The sequence below is a fragment of the Leptopilina boulardi genome, unplaced genomic scaffold (genome assembly GCF_019393585.1).
Source record: "Leptopilina boulardi isolate dan_hultmark-lab unplaced genomic scaffold, ZJU_Lbou_2.1 LbouV2_48, whole genome shotgun sequence".
Classification (NCBI taxonomy): Eukaryota; Metazoa; Arthropoda; class Insecta; order Hymenoptera; family Figitidae; genus Leptopilina; species Leptopilina boulardi.
In genome coordinates, this window is record NW_026137992.1 from 1,556,632 (window position 1) to 1,574,065 (window position 17,434).

Genomic DNA, 17,434 nt, shown 5'->3' on the forward strand with positions numbered 1-17,434 from the left:
CATTCCGATGTTTCGTAATATTATATTAAGTTAGAGTTGTGCTAGTACATAAAATTTAAGCTCGATAATAAGGCAAGCACGTTTTGGAAGATATTATGATATCTAACAATTATATTAATAACAAATCTATCATTTATAATATATAAACACTTAATCTCTTATATAAAGTGATAATACTTGGAATTGCACTTGTTGCTTGGACTTGTAATTAGATTATGGAACTTGCATAGCTCTTGCTATTAAAAAATCATTAATTCTCTCTGTCAATAATATTTCATAATTTCGTTCCAAATGAAATTATGTTTGGGATTAAAAAAAATTTGCCATATTTATAAAATGATTTATACATTTTTTTTATGTGAAAAATATGACGTGTTTATAATATATAAAAATTCTTAAAATCGTAACTTAATAGAATTTTCGGTAACATTTTTCATTTTTTCTGTTAGATGAAGAAGAATTACAATTTTTCATTTTCACATTATATCTCTGTCAAATAAAAATTTATTATTAAACAATAATTTAGAATTTAGAACTAATTGAAATTAAATAAAAAAATTATATTCAAATCAAAATCAATTTTCGAGAAGCAAATTCCGTATAAATATTTCAAATGAACAAAGTAGCAAATTGTTAATATTATTCAAATAATCTGAATATAGAAAAAAAAATAGAATTTAGAAGAGAAATAATATTCACCTTAAATTGACTCTCTTTTGGCAATTATTTATAGCACCGTTTTCAGAAATTAAATGAATTTTTTAACGACTTACAATGGGTATTTATTGCACGTAACTTTATAAAAATAAACTGTCAACGTCACGTTGTGTCGTCTATTCACGACTTTAGATTCATTATATACGTGTATTAAAAAATAGTGTATATATTTTTAAACTCTACGTGATATTTAAACACTCCAAAAATTACTGCTCTAAATATCTAAATATCATGCATTAAAAATTGTTAACATTAGTATTTCGTTTACTATTGATATCAGAATATATAATATTTGGTTAAAATGTTTTCTGCTCTTGTAAATGCTGATTATCTTGAGTTTAATGTTAAATTATTAAAAAAAAAAAGAGTTACTGTATAACTCAAGAGCAGAATAATTGCAGTTTTTTTTTCTCTTTGTGTCCCTGTAATTTGAAGTTGGCAGAAATTTGACAATTATTTTGAAAACTCTTTTTATATAGAAAACCAAAGAGGCAGTGAATAAGTTTTCAGTTTCGTTTTAAAATTTAATATTGATACCAAGGCTGACGTCGAACCCATCGAAGTTTCATTCCAGATGCTGTGCGAATTTTAATACTTGCACATTCAGCAGCACGAACTGTTTCTTTTACACTTTGCATCAAATTTTGAGCATTGCCAACAAGCATATCTGTCGCTTCTTGATCTTCCTCAGTGCCTGTATTTTTTGAAAAAGAAAAAAAATCAAATTAAATAATTTCAAACACAATTTACTGTCAAATCAACTAAATTAGTTTAGAAAATTAAATACTTATTAAATTTTGTTTAATATAATTTTAGTGCTTGATATTTTTTTTAAAGGTGGATAAATTTAAATGTAAATTGAAAAGTTATCAAAATTGTGATTTTTTTTTTAACGTTTCAAAAAAGTCTAGAATATTTTTTCTTTACCATGCAAGAAAAAGGAAAATTTATCATGCACATTCTCGAAATTTTTGTACGAAAAAAACATTCATAAATGTATGTAAAAAAGAATTAACTAATGATAGAGGGTGTTCTAAGGCAAGGATCGTTATGAAAAAATATTTCTAATTTCATGTTGAATGAATAAAAACGAAAATTTTAATAATATTGTATCATGAAACAGAAAAATGATTTTTAATTTTGATTTCATCTCAATAACGGTCCCTAGTCGAAAAATTATACTAATATCAAAGATAAAAGTGCACAATATGAAAGATATAATAATAATAATTTCTTTTAAAATATGTAAATTACATAATCATTCATTGAAAAATTATTTCTAAGTGTAGCAATATATGGTGTGAAAATAATTATAAAATAGTCAAATAGTTGTTACATCTAAATTGAAAATATTTTTGAGACAATATATTTAAACAAATGTATCAGGCATGATTAAATTCAACTTTTTACCATAGAGCATCAGCTCTTCCCAGGTGGGGAGTGTTTCTAAGCAAACAAAAATTTTATAATTTCAATAATGTTTTTGACTTTTTTCTGTTCTTTTAAAAATCCTTAAAAATTTTGAGAAGTATTTATTAAAGAATAAATAAAAGTTTTCATGTGATTAATGAAATGAGTAATGTGACGACACATATGATGATTAATTTCTCATCCATTATCAACATTGGATAATTTACTTTTTTTTTTTACAAGTAATTCAATAATAATTAATAATATTTATTTTAATAGTTATAGGTCAGTAGAAAGATAAATAAAAAAAAAATGTGAATTAAATTACTATTATCCAATACTGCTATGGATGTTAAAAATTTTAGTATGAATATTTTTCCTTCAACACAGAAGTTATTAAAATGAATTTTTAATTTTAAAGAAAAATAATTACCTTGTGCTCCAAGCATTGTAGCTTTCACAGTTGACAATATTTTCAACTGTGTTCCTATCGTTGGAATACGTTCGCAAACTTGAAGTAAATTCTAAAATTTATATAAAAAAAAATTAGTATTAATTCTATTGAAAATTCTATAAATTTGAAAAAAATTTGAGAAATAATTTACCGTTCTTATACGTTTGTCAGTGCACTCTCTAGCGAGTTCTTTGGCAAGACGAGTGACTTCTTGTGATGCTTCAGCAATAGCTTTAGCACATGCTATTAAATCGCGTTTATTACCACCTTCTCCTCTAACTAATCCTGATAATCTACCCATTAAAATAGCCATCTTTTTAGCTGCCGCAATTATTTCATTATCTTTGCTTGACCATTGACGCACTTCTTGATGCAATCCATGAGCTGCCATCTAAAAAAATTAAATTATATTAATTAATTTAAATTGTAAATATTTGTTATGGAATTTTAATTTTATATCCTTTAAGAGAAATTAACTATATTTTACTGTGATTTTTATTCTAGAATTAAATTCTACTCTATAATTCTAAAATTGGTAAAAGATACATTTTATAAAATGAAAAGAGTTTGGAAAAGTTTAGGTAGAAATGTAGAAGAAATTAATTATAATATAGATTTAAAATTTGGAATTAAAAGAATTTTGAATGAGAAATTTGAAAGAATTGTGATGGTATAAGTACCATAATTGGTTGATTTGGTTGAGGGGCATGCATAAACATCTCATCTTCGTCATCTGTCTCAGGTGGTGGTGGTCTTGGAGGTGGGATGTCTCCACTGGGCAAAGGTGGACGTGGAGGAGCCATTTCTATTCAACATACAATAATTTAGGAAAGTTATTTACCATTTTTCAAGCCGTTTACTTTTTGGAATACAATAAAATACATTTTTTTTTTCAAAATTTAACATGCCTAATGGGAAAAGCAAAGCAGTGCACATTTTTTCAATATATTTTGATTTTTTCATAATATTCTTATTAAACTCTATTTAAATAATTCATTTAGTTAACAATATTTAATTTCATTTTTATAATTGAATTAAATATTATTCATATACAATAAAACTTGAAATAATTAAAATCCATGAATGCAAATTAACATGCGTCAAAAAATACAATACCTATTAAATTCTTCGGAGAACTATAATATCAGCTGTAATTAATTTTTTAAGTTTGAATTATTTTTAAATAAATAAATAATATTCTAAAATTCATCGATTGTTATGAAAAATGACAACTCTTTTCAAAATTTATCATTCAAAAATAAATAAAAATAAAATTTAGTTTATTAATTATTATTCATTGTGTTATTTTCTTTCACAATATTATGTACTTACGATTTCAATTATCTGCTGCTGTCAATTTCTTTTAAATATATGTGTGGTTTAAAATTTTTCTCCTTAGAATTTGACATGCTTTTCAAAGGTAAAATAATAAAAAAATTTTAATCATACCAGTTTTTTTCAATATTTCCCAAATTAAATTTTTTTCAAATATTTAAAATAGAAAAACATATTTTCCAATACAATAGACATGATTTTTTTTTATATTTCAAGACAAACATGCATAAAAAATATATACCTAATGCCATTCTTTTAAGAAAAAATAAAAATACAAAAATAGGTATTTTATAATGAAATTACCTCTAGCTCGATCTGATTTTTCTAATTCATCCACAGAAGCTAGATCGTGGTATAAGAGTTCAGGATTATCTCCTGATGAAATATAAAAAAAAATTGTTAGCAAAGCAACGGATTAGAAACAGCTTTAAGTTACTTGATAAAAATTTGTGTAGTGTAATAATAAAAAAATATCTAGATAATATTTTTTTTATAAAATAATTAGAAAAAGAAATATTTTAAATGAATTCAAAAAACAATAATTTTGAATTGATATTTTTAAGATTTGTGTACCTCCACGAGCCCATTTTGGTAAAGGACTGACAGGTCGATGCAGTGGTTTATGGTTCTCCATGGGAGAATTGACACGTAAATTGCTAGGTGAGGGCTGATTCCTTAAAGGTTCACCAACTAATGTTTCAAGAAGTTTTATTTTTTAATTCATTTTCCTATCATTGTCAATTATGTTCATTAATAATTAAAAATAAAAAAAATAATTACATTCAATAATATTAATTCTTATTTAAAAATAAAATAAAAAGATCTGCTTTTTTTGAAATAACATATTAGAATGGATATTTTTTTTTCAAAGAAAAACATCCAGTCGTTTTCTGAAGAAAAAAATGGGTCAATGGGTCAAATATTCTATATAAATATTCTCTGTAGGATTATCATAAAATACTCAATGGATTGAGTTGAGTTTTTGTGGAGAAGTCAAAAATAGTCTAACAATTCCCTGTGATGTGCTGGAGTATTACACAAAAATTTCCCCCGAGAATGCAATTTTTTAAGAATAAATTTTTTTGATAAAATATAAAAACTTCCGCATACCAATAGTGCCCATAATTGAAAAAATAGTGATTAAAAATACAATAAAATTGTAGAGTGAAAATGAAGTGGAAAAAAAAATAAACGAAGTTGATAAATTTGATATAAAGCAAGATCTCAAATTTTTTTTTTTTTTTTTAGAACCACCAGTTTTTTTTAAAACGATTATAAATTGATTAAAAACGAACTCGAATGCTATCATGCAATTTTATTTTTATGCATAAGTAGATACCTTTCTCTGTGAAGTAATTGCAAGGTTTGCTTGTTACATGTTGGTCTGTAAAAAAATATTATTCGATATAATTTTGTTAGTGGATCAATCAAATAACTTTCATTTGAGATCTGTTGCGGGCATATATTTTATATTCTAATTTTTAAAATGTAAATATTTAATTAATCACAAATTTTATTTTGTATTAAATTAATATATTTAAAGTTTATGGTATTACTTTATAATTCTGAATAATAAATTTATAAACCATTTTATGAAAATGTTTTTAAAGAGGAACTTTTTGTTACAAATTAAGTGCATATTGCCCTTGGACTATGAACTACAAGCGTGAACTTGGCAGTAAGCATTTTGCGCATAAACTACACTTTTTTTTTAATTTACAATATTTAAATAATTTTTACTAAATCTACATTTAGTGAAAAAAAAGTCAAAAATTAATTTTAAACAATAAAAATTGGACTTACCATCGCCAATGTGTAATTGAGAAATAGCAGGAGGCTGAATGACATCAGAATCGGCTGTGACGGCTTTCCTTACTTGACCAACTGCTCCAAGAAGCTAAAAAAACAATCAATAATTAAAACCAGTACTGATTATAACAATTACATAAAGAGGAAAAAAAACTTACATTACGATTGCTCTCTCTCCATTTAGACACCGCTGGACCATCATTTGTATTCATCGCCACTTTTTTCGCATCCTGAACCATTGGAGCAACAGCTAAAACAATAATTGATTTAATATAATCGCAATAAAAAAAAATAAATAAATAAAAAATATAAACACTGAAAAATTACCATTTTGAAGTGCATCGGTTGCTCTATTAACTCTTTCAATAAATGCAGGATCTTCACTATTATCACTCTCTTGCTTAGCCACCAAAATAACTCTATTTGCTAATCTGGCAATAGCTGAAGTATTGTCCACCATTTTTTGTGGATTATTTTTGGCAATTGCTTCCTCGCATAGGAAGGAATGTTTCTGCATTTGTTCCTCGGATGCCTTAATAAAATCTCCACTATCAGTCGCTTCATCGCATAGTGCTCTTACTCTCTGAATTGTATCCGCATATTGCTGCCTTAAATTTTCAAAATGCTCATCAGCTGCCTTACTTTCGGGATATGTCATTCGGATACGTCCAGCGTTCACTAGCTGCGGAGTCAAGGACTCAATTTGTGATGCACTGGTATTCAGAGCTTCGGCTAATTTTTTATTTCCACCACTTCCACCAGCTGCCACCATTTTTGCCGTTTTCGCTGCCCTATTTGAAAACGTTTGAAGGGCAAGTGTTTTATCATTAAAGTTCAATTCTCTATTTGGTGTTCCTTCAGGAGCGAGAACGGCTTCTGTGAATTGTTTTAAAGGCGTTGTGATGTCAATAAAATCTTCAACCACACGTGACACAACAGCTTGTTGTATTTTATTTTTTAATTCATGAAGTTTGTGCGATAATTGACGAGCAATTTCCTGAGCTTGAGGACTTGATCCTTGTCCACGATGACAAAGATCTTCCAGTTGACGTGACAAACTCTCGACCTCATCGCAAAGTTGTAAAATTTCGGCTTTGTGAATTCCTGGCAATCCATCAGCTACCTAAATATCAAGAAAAAATTCATTATATTTAAGTTTAATTTTAAACATTTTTTTTTTTGTGAGATTTATGACAAGTGAGATCTGAGATCACATTAAAATTTTAACAGTTTGATGAATTAGATCCACGCGCGCATTTCTCTAGTTAAATGAAATGAAGTTTTAACTCTGGATACATCCTAAATTAAATTAACTTACATCCACAAATTGATGATTCTATCCATTTGTATTGTTTTGAGAGCAAGAAAGAAGATTACAAAGCTCAAAATTACGGTTAAAAAAATTATTAATCCTTAAAATGATTACCTTTTTTCCCTCGTGAACAATTAAGGCAATTGCTTTACGGCCAAGTCCCTTGTCGTCGTGCTGAGGATTCAAAAGCCATTTATTGGCTTGTTCAAGACGACCAGCGACTGTATGAGCTGCCTGAACGGTTCCTGATTTATCAGCTGCTACAAGAGCGGAGGCAACATTTGAACGAAGTAGATTTAGCTTTTCTTTAATGCTTCGAGCTAATGCTTCCGCTTGCGGAGTATTGCCTGTAATAATCATAATAATTTATTTTTCCATAAAATAAGAAATTAAAAGAAATTTAATATCACAATTAAAAAAAACCTTTTCCTTGTTGACGAAGTTCGCATAAAGCATTTGTCATTGTAGTGATTTCAGACGCTAATTTTGCCAGCGGCTCAGCTTGCGAGGGTGGAAGATAACGATCCGCCAATCGTTGAGTTTGTTCTATTATTTGACGAATACTCTTTTCGCCAACTCCTCCACGCAAAGCGTCGCCATTGTCAAGCCAATCGAAAGCTTCTCTTATTCGGGATTCTATGGCACTTTGGGCTTTCTTCAATACCTAAATAATTTTTTATTCAAAATTAGAATTAGATTAGAATTTCACATACTTTTTCTTTGTATTAAAAATTATAAAAAAAATTAATACCGTCAATTGATCTGCATCCCATTCTTCCTCATCATAAGTCGTCAACTGGAGAACGCGAATAATTTCATTTAATTCATCAGACATTCGTCCTGATAGATAATTACGATTTTCAGCTGCCTCTTCTGCTCCTTTTCCACCATGTGAAATAATGTGAATAAAAATTTTCATTGAACAAATAAGAATTGGAGCAAGTGTCTTAACTTGTTCAAGGCACCGGACTAAAATTTCTCGATGAACTTGATGAGTTAATTCCTTTTCACGAGCACTTACTTCTCTTGATACTTTGCTAAGGCATGGGCTAAGATTTTTCAAAAAGTGCACCAAATCTTCCATTGTCTCAATGACTTCTGCCACTGCTAAATAATCCAAAACTCGTTTGCATTCGCGAATAATTTTACGAACTTCGCTCTCATCAAAACATAATAAAAGTGAACTTGTTCCTTGTAGTATACCACGTGAACCTTCAATTAATTTTTTTCTGAAAATTATGTTACAAACATTTCTTTTAATAAACAACACATTTACAAAAAAATAATATTTTTTTTAGTTTTCAATTAATTGGAATTAATTCAAAAATCAAAGTTGGACACGTCAAATTCATTGAATTATATTAAAAATATAAACTGAAAACATTATTAAATAGGCAATTTTATTAATAAAAACACAATAAAATTTGGAAGCTCGAAATATGTCAATAAAAAATATTAATCTAAATTTGAAAACACTGAAATTATTAAATGCATTCAAAGTTATTTCTTTTAAATCTAGACATTAAAAGACTAAATTTATATTCAATGTTCAAATGTGGATAGTTTAAATATCAAAAATGCTAAAATTTACTACAGCTATGAAAAACATGTTTTTTTTAAATAAAAAATTAGAAGAAAATTTTCGTATTTAATTTTTGTTTTCTTCTAACTAATTATTAATTAGAAAAATACAACATTAAAATGGTAAGTTCTTCATTTTTTATCTGAAAAATTTAAAGCATTCATAATTAAAAGCCTAAAAAAGTGCAATATTAAATTTTCGTTAAAGATGAAAAATTTATATAATCGAAAAATAATTCTCTTGTTTATAATCTCAAATAAATGTCACACTTGACAAATAGTTTTTGTCTTGTGACATTAATTTTAGATTTTCTAATGAGCAAGGACACATTTTTCACTCTATCTCGGTTAGACTCCTTTGAAAACATTAAACAAATTTTTAATACAACTTAAATTTAAAAAAAAAAACCCCATACCTTGACTGCACAGTAAATTGAGTATATTCAAATTTGGTTAATTTGGAAATTGTACGACTGGAAATTTAAAATTCAAATATTTTACGAAAAATAAGTTGAAAATTGGAATAAATAATTCGAAATTTATAAAAACAAGTTGGCGAAAAGAAGAATTTTCATAGAAATAATATTGTAAAAAGAATTAAGAAATTAACTCCACCTTGCAGGACCAGAATAGGGGTCTGCCTTAAGCATTACTGAAGCTTCTTCTAAAAGGCGAGAAGCTCCTTCAACCCTGTGAAGTGAACTAGGCATATCTTGCTTTAGTAAGGCATCATCGGACGAATTGATAGTTTCCTTTCCAACCTTTAATAATGTAAAAAAAAATTAGATTTTTAATTTCATAAAAAATAAAAATCATTTTTACTTACTTTTACAAGATTCGCCACAGCCATGCTAACGGCCTGAACAGGCCTTGACAAATCTGGCATTGCATTTCCATCTTCGGCTTCTTCATGTAAAATGACAAGTCTCGATACCTAGAAATCAAAATAAAAAATCATTGAAATTTTCTTTAATTCATTTAAATCAAATATAAACTGTGTTGATAAATTTTACATTAAATTTCCTTGTTTTGTCTTTTAGATTTAATTTTTTTCACAAATTCATAATATACTTTTTTTTTTGTATTGAAAACGAATTAATTTTTGACTTTAAAAAAATAAAAGTGTAAAATCGAAAATTTACTGAACCTGGACTATGATATAAAAAAGTCTCCATTCAATTACATTAAAAATAAATTATAATTATAGTCTCCTTGTATGGGCATATGTCTTGAATCATTTTCATAAACCAGGTGGGCACTGGAGGAAAGACTATTCACATTTTAAGTTATTGCGTTAGGAGAAAGGGAACACCTCATAGCTCAGAAGTAGCTCTATATTGTGTAATCAAGCCTTTGGCTTACACCACTGTACCAAGGAGGTACCTTTATTTTTACCACACTTATTTTTAGTACCCACATAATCAAGAAAATTTATTCCCTGGAAGAACTAGAGCCTTATGAAATTTTGCTTTCAAAATCCAATAGTACATATACTATTTATTGTAATTCATCAATTATTATATAGATTGATCCTTATTTATATACATCTAGAAATATTTAAATCTCAATTTATTTTTGTATAACCATTTTTGGAAGTAGCAGATGTAGGTACTAAATATTTTTTGTTTTTTATTCAAAAAAGAAATTTTGTAAGATTCCAGCTCTCTCTCTAAATTATTAGCCTGGCCTTCTTTTCTCTTCTTAATGAATGACATCACGCCTATTTATAATCACGTGTGTAAAAACTTCCAAGCTGAGATTTTAAAATCTATCTCTTATTCACGATTTCTTTCTTCAATTTTCTAAACATTCAGTTTATTTTTGTTACTTTAGTGACATATATTCAGGGCATTTAAACTTCAACAGATAATAAAGGTGTCCATTAAAAACTATTAGTTTTTTTTTCAGGAATATTACAAACAAGCATTATTAAACTTTTGGCAATGGGATTTAAATTTCGTAATTCTAATGTTTTTGTTCTACTTCCCTCAAGTTTCATAGAATTGAAACCATTATTTTGTCTCAAAAACTAAAATTAATATTCAAACTAAATCAAAACAAAAAAAATTAATTTTTAAATTGTTTTTAATACAAATTTTTTTATTTAAAAAAAAAAGATGTTTAAATACATTGAGATTCTGCCTTTTTTCTTATATTTTTTTAAAAGATATTTATATGCAAAATAATGTTTTTTATAATTAAGTATAAAAAAATGCAATGTAAGCAAATTTTTGCAAAAAAAAGAAATGTGGAACATTCCAAGCAATTGTCATATTAATATAATATTAATTTAAAAATTATAATACATTTTAATATTTTACAATCATTGATTAAAAACAATTCCATTAGGTGATTTTATGAAAATTTAACAACACAGTTGTCGATAAAAAAAATTAATTAGAAACTGACAAAAAATATTTTTTAAAAATATACCTGCTGTGCGACAGGATCGAGAATACTCTCTATTGTTTTCGTGTGGAAGACAGGCATATTTCTCTCTTTTTTTTATAACTTTTATAGGTTATCAGCAACAAAAACTTAAAACAATTTTTAATCACAAAAACAAATGTGTAAACAACTTAAATCATATATAAAACAATATAAATTAATACCGCATAAAATGTCAAATAATCAACACCCAAGAACGGGCAAAACTTAACTGACGGTTCACAAACCAGCAAACAACACTTGTAAAAAAAATCAGAAAAAATACAAATTTCCAAATCGCGGCATATATATTTTATGTACAGTTCACATGTACCTTTTTAAATGTTACGATGAGTTTAATTTGAATATTTTTTAAATAAATTAATTCAATCATGAATTATTTTGAAAAAGTTTAATACATTAATTATAAAAAAAAACATAAAATTTATGAGGCAAATTGAAAAAAATAACATTTAAAAATTCTAACCTTATTTCACCTTTAAACTTGATAACCAATCACATAAAAGACTCATGATTTCTCAACCAATGAGAAAGTAGTTTATTTAAAAAGTTACAGAAGAATTATTCGCTTCTCTAATTTTCATTGGTGGATAAACAAAAATTGGGTCCGTTTTTCACTTTTTCTTGTGGTATTTTTCACTTTCCTCTGTATCGGGTTATTGCACGAGTGAGATATGTACAGACATATGTTTTTCGGGTCGCACACTGAGGTAGTCAAAGCTGTGCCGACTCATCTTTTCTGCAAAAATAACATCTTATTCTCCATTTGTGCAACGCAAACAGGCGTTCAACTAGGTAGCGGTAATTAAAGAGTGTTAGCAAAATGATTATAACTTTAAAAAACCTTCAGCAACAAACCTTTACCGTTGAGATTGATCCCTCAAAAACGGTAAGTAAAAAACATAAGTGCCGGAAAGATAATTTAGTTTCAAAGAAAAATCTTCATTTTTATCATAATCTACTTTTTCTCTAGGTAAAGGAACTTAAAGATAAAATAGAAGCTCAAAAAGGACTTCCCGCCCAACATCAAAAATTGATATACGCCGGTAAGCAAAGTTTCATTCCTTTATATAACCTCACTTCTTGATTAAGAATTAATAATTGTACTTTTGTTTAATCTACTATTATTATATTCTCCCATTTTTTCATTTATGTTGATTAATTACTTGATATTTCTTTAAGTATTTATAAATTTTAAATTAATTTTCAAATTTCCAGAAAAAACTAGGTTAGGATTTATTTACAATACATTATTTGTATTGTATTAAGGTATTAACAATAAAATGATATTTCTGATGATATTTCAGAAAATTTATAAACAATAATCGTGGAAATTTGAAAAAATATGAAATTAAATACATAAAGAAATATATTTATTTGTAATTGAATACTTTCAAAATCTCATGAGTCATTATTCGTAAATGCGTTATAAATATCTTTCTTCTTAATAGAAAAAAAAAAAAAAATGTTTTACAGGAAAAATATTAACGGATGAGCAACCATTGACAGAATATAATATCGATGAGAAGAAATTTATTGTTGTTATGGTTTCAAAACCAAAAGTCGGAGTTAGTCCTAGTACGAGCGAAGAGGTAAAAGCTGACGGCGATAGTAGCAAAGAACAATCAACGCCAAGGTAATTTATTTTTAATTTTTAAAATTAGATTTTTTATTCAATCTATTTTACATTTGTTAAATTAAAAAATATTTTTATTTAGCTTATTGATAGTTTTATTTAATTTTTTTTTTTTCATTTTATTAATTATTTTCGATATAGCATAGCAACGCAACCTAGTTCAAATCCTGCACCACAAACACCACAACCCACTGCAACACCACAACCAGTTGCAACGCAACAACAACAACAGCAACAGGATTCTGCACAGCCAACTATAACAATAACAGGTCCTGAAGGTCAAGCAGAAGGTGCGTTGCTTATGGGCGAGCAATACAATTTAATGGTAACCAATATAATGGACATGGGGTGAGAATTTTTCCGAATTTAAAAAATTTTTTTAAAAATATTTTCTAACAAAAAATCCTAATGAGCTGGAAATTTTTGTAGATATCCTCGGGAACAAGTTGAACAAGCGTTGCGGGCCAGTTTTAATAATCCTGATAGAGCTGTGGAATATCTTTTAACTGGAATTCCCTATCAGCTATTGGATGATGCGGCTGAGGATCAAGCTGAAGCACAAGATGCTGCTCCACAGGATCAGGGTCAAGATCCTCTTGCATTTTTACGTTCACAGCCACAATTTCAACAAATGCGCCAAGTCATTCAACAAAATCCACAATTATTAAATACTGTTTTACAGCAAATCGGTCACACTAATCCAGCCCTATTGCAACTTATTTCTCACAATCAGGAAGCGTTTGTGCGCATGCTTAACGAACCTGGTAAGTTCTTTATTTTTTTTTTTATATAATTAATTAGACGAAATAATTAAAATACTATTTGTTAGTAAATAGAATCTGTCTTTTAATAATTGCAACAAAGAAGATTTTTTTGTTGGCAATTTTCCATGAATTGAACTTTTTGCGACTTTTGTTTGTCTGTAATTGAATACAATGATTTTAATTATTTAGTAGGTGCAAGTGGAGGAACGCCAGCAGGAACTGCTCCAGTTTCAGCAACAGGTGGAACAGTTAATCCTTTATCAGGAAGTGGAACAGGTACAGGGACAGGTCCAGCTGTAATTCAAGTGACTCCTCAAGATAAGGAAGCAATCGAGAGACTAAAAGCCCTTGGATTTCCCGAGCACCTTGTTGTTCAAGCGTACTTTGCTTGTGAAAAGAATGAGAATCTTGCTGCCAATTTTTTACTCTCACAAAATCTTGACGATTGAAAGAAAGAGACGATAAATTGCTATAGAATTAGGAATCAGGTACAGAACGGGTATGACTTCGTTGTTGATTTTAGAAAGGTGCACTTGACGTTTTTGACTCATTAGTTGTCCGAGTATCTATCAATTCCGGTAAAAAAAAAAGATCTATTTGTTGAAGACTTCGACAACGCGCAAATTTTACCATAAAGAATATTGTTAGTGTTATTCTTAAAAGGAAAATGAAAAAAAAACGTTTTAAGCGCAAGAAAAATTCACTTTGCTTGGTAAGAATGAAAACGCTTTTTTTAATTCTCTATTTCTAATTAACTATAAACTGTGACAGTAAATTATTTTTCTTTTTCAATAATGGAATATTGTTTCAAAAAAAAAAAAAAAAATAATAAAAACAGAAAAATGATTCTCAAAACAATTTCAAGTTATTTTTTGCTTTGGAGAAATTCAATGAGAACACAAGAAGATATAGGCACATTTTATGAGTGATGTGTGCGTATGTGTGAGCTTCAGCGTGCAGCACGCCCACGCTCTTCTTTGTTTGGCGTGCGTTTATAATATGTATTTGTATATATGTATATACGTCTTGTGTTTTCATTGATTTTTCCAATGCAAATTAATTATATTTATATACTAGATAATATACTTTTAAGATCTCTGGAAGCTCTTGAAAATGTAGAGAAGAAAATGGAAAATATTGCAAAATTTCTAAATTTTTCATCAGCGAATGTCAACACATCCACGACTAATAAAAAAAAAAAAAAGAATGTTTTATAATTCACGAAGAACAATGAATAGTTAAACAAGTTTCTCATGCTTGTGTACAGCTATAGATGCATTGAACATTAAACTATATCTAATTTGTATTTATTAATCGATAGCGAAGAAATGTTTTTCGCCGTTAAGCTAGAAAGCCTAATGATTTTTCGATTTTCAAAATATTTAAAAATTTCAAGGATGTATAGAGTTAATCCTTGATAAATGAATAATGTTATATGTTTCGTGATTAAAAAAAGAAAAAGTGAATAAAAGTGCAGATATTTAAAAAAACAAAAAAAAAGTTGCATATAAGCGCCACTTAGTAAAGTTTTAAAAAAATTTAGAGTTTTAATGAAACAGTAGCTTGCACAAAGCAATAATGTAAAAGGCGCATACTTTTTTTTCTTCGTATTTCTTAAAATGTATATTTTTTTACAATTGCATGGAATTTAGTTTTGATTCTTATAATCACAGAAACTTTATTACCATTATTCATTTTGAATTTGTTGAATTTAACTGACAAATATTTTAAATACTTTTCAATTAATTTTTCTTTTTAATCTGATGAAATATATGAGAATTGAGTAAAGGCTTTCGGATTTTACGTGACAGTTTAATAATAATATTAAAAAAAATAATATTAATAATAATAAAAATAATAATAATAATGATAATAGGACAAAATTTTCAGGACATACACATATTTGACAATGATCGTTATAATAGAAAAAACCAAGTGTCGAATTTATAAGCTGGAGAACATATATTTAGAATTTTGTGTGCATATAGACATGTTTAATTAAGAAAAATGTCATTCTTTTTTAAATATATATATATATATATATAAATTTTTTTTAATTCAAAAAGATATTAAATATTAACAATTATTATTTTAATATTGGTTTTGTGTTCGAACAAAAATTTCATTTCGGTCTTACAAAGCAAAGATACTTGTAATACTAATTATAAATACATAAATTCAATAAATACTTTAAGGTTTTCAAATAAAAAAATAATTTTTGTTTTAATTAAGGATAACCAGTGCTATTAGTTTGTCCATTTGTAATTAATATATCTAAAATAATAAAAAATAAAAGTTAAGATTTCTAAAAAACATAGAAATAAATTTATATTTAAATTTAAAAAAGTACATATACATAAAAAGATAAAGTAGATGTCTCTGCATACCCGACAAATGATATTCTAGTTCCCTTGAAAATATATATAATAAAAATTTGCAATTTACTTTCAAGTAAATTTTTCTTTAAAAAAACTACCCTTTTCTGCTTTTTAATATTTGAATCTTTATTCAAACATATGAATATCGTAAATATAACGGGATAGAAGCGGGTGAGTAACAAAATTTTCATTCAAAAAGTGAGGTTAAGTTACTATTGTGCATTTTTATTTTAAATCATTGGAATGCGGTAAAAACATACATATCAATCTAAAAATATATTTTTTCTCAAAAGAGAATCTTTACTTAATAACATTTTTAATTTAGAAGTAAATTTCACTCGATTTACGTCATTATTTAATACATTGTCTATAATATAGAATCTATGTCACTGCGCCTGAGTGCGACGTTTATATTAGTTACTCTTAAGTGATTGCTATTTACTTTTTAGAAAGATGAGAAATTACGCAATAAATTCGGCATTAGAATGACATTGAAAAATTCATTTTATTATAATAGAAGAAAAGTTTTTCAAGAAGATGGCTTCACGAATAGTAGCTAGTGCTACAGTCAGAGCTGTCAAAGGAAGAAAAATTCTTCCTACTCGAGCTGCTCTAGTTTTAGTAGGTTTTTACTTTTCAATTTTTTGGTTACTTTAACCTATTATTAAATGTGGTATAATGTTTTAATTGTTTAAAAAAATGTATATATTTGCTAATTAATTTCTTGATATTTATACAGACAGCCAATGCAGTTAAGAAAATAAAAGAAATTTTAAGAGAGAGATCGGACTGTGTGAGTTTAATTTATTAATTAATGCTAAGTTGAATGCTAATAAAAAAATCTTTCAATAATAATGTAATTATTATTTACAGATTGGTCTTAAAGTTGGAGTAAAACAACGTGGTTGTAATGGACTTAGTTATACGTTGGATTATGCAACAGAAAAAAGTAAACTTGACGAAGAAGTAATTCAGGATGGTGTAAGAGTGATAATTGATAGAAAAGCACAACTTTCACTCCTAGGCACTGAAATGGACTTTGTAGAAAATAAATTAAGTTCCGAATTTGTATTTAACAATCCAAATATTAAAGGAACTTGTGGTTGCGGAGAAAGCTTTTCTGTATAAATAGTAGTAATAATTGAAAATTATGTACAAAAGTTTAAATGAATTCTAGTATCACCTATTTTTTCATTGAAATAGAGCAACGTAAAAGTATTATACTTAATTATTACAAACTGTAATGGTAAGTAAATCAATTAATAAGTGATATTTTTACTACTGTTTCTGATGAATATACGTAGCTCTTTGCTCTCTCAGAAAAGCAAGCATAGGAACTTAATAATCTCAATATAAAACTTCTTTTAGTACTTTTGATTTTATAGTCACAAATTTATTAAGGATTTTAAGATAATATATAACACTACTTTAGTTAATACAATTTGTTTTCTTGTTGTGAATTTAGTAGCTTTTTATGTTCATTGTTTTGTGAGCTACTAGAAAAATAAACATAAATTTCTGATAAAATGTTTGTATTTTCTTTATAATATACTTCATTTTACTTTGCTCATCTAATAAAAAATCGAAATA

The 17,434-nt window shown here is 27.1% G+C and overlaps 3 protein-coding genes across 6 annotated transcripts; 2 read left to right on the forward strand and 1 right to left on the reverse strand.

Moving 5' to 3' along the window:
* Positions 1-143: 143 nt before the first annotated feature.
* Positions 144-11,301, reverse strand: LOC127289628 (vinculin). Of its 4 annotated transcripts, XM_051317690.1 has the most exons (16): positions 11,052-11,301; positions 9,445-9,552; positions 9,234-9,379; positions 7,789-8,266; positions 7,461-7,701; positions 7,152-7,384; positions 6,053-6,848; positions 5,884-5,975; positions 5,720-5,813; positions 5,256-5,300; positions 4,490-4,606; positions 4,220-4,291; positions 3,262-3,386; positions 2,733-2,972; positions 2,561-2,651; positions 144-1,411 (listed from the first exon to the last, which is right to left on the reverse strand). In XM_051317690.1, exons 1-16 carry the CDS (start codon positions 11,106-11,108, stop codon positions 1,242-1,244), a joined length of 3,105 nt encoding a protein of 1,034 aa, XP_051173647.1. In that variant the 5' UTR covers positions 11,109-11,301; the 3' UTR covers positions 144-1,241. The 4 variants fall into 4 exon arrangements, with proteins under 4 accessions (XP_051173647.1, XP_051173648.1, XP_051173649.1 ...); XM_051317691.1 differs by lacking the exon at positions 4,490-4,606; XM_051317692.1 differs by lacking the exons at positions 4,220-4,291; positions 4,490-4,606 and having other exon boundaries at positions 11,052-11,300.
* A 432-nt stretch (positions 11,302-11,733) lies between these two features.
* LOC127289634 (UV excision repair protein RAD23 homolog B) lies at positions 11,734-14,684 on the forward strand. Its single transcript, XM_051317701.1, has 6 exons — positions 11,734-11,955; positions 12,040-12,112; positions 12,543-12,702; positions 12,844-13,050; positions 13,132-13,466; positions 13,656-14,684. The coding sequence occupies exons 1-6, from the start codon at positions 11,890-11,892 to the stop codon at positions 13,913-13,915; spliced, it is 1,101 nt and encodes a 366-aa protein (XP_051173658.1). The 5' UTR covers positions 11,734-11,889; the 3' UTR covers positions 13,916-14,684.
* A 1,159-nt stretch (positions 14,685-15,843) lies between these two features.
* On the forward strand, positions 15,844-17,371 carry LOC127289659 (iron-sulfur cluster assembly 1 homolog, mitochondrial). Its single transcript, XM_051317739.1, has 4 exons — positions 15,844-16,015; positions 16,294-16,465; positions 16,584-16,637; positions 16,718-17,371. Exons 2-4 carry the CDS (start codon positions 16,382-16,384, stop codon positions 16,970-16,972), a joined length of 393 nt encoding a protein of 130 aa, XP_051173696.1. The 5' UTR covers positions 15,844-16,015; positions 16,294-16,381; the 3' UTR covers positions 16,973-17,371.
* The last annotated feature ends 63 nt before the right edge of the window (positions 17,372-17,434 follow it).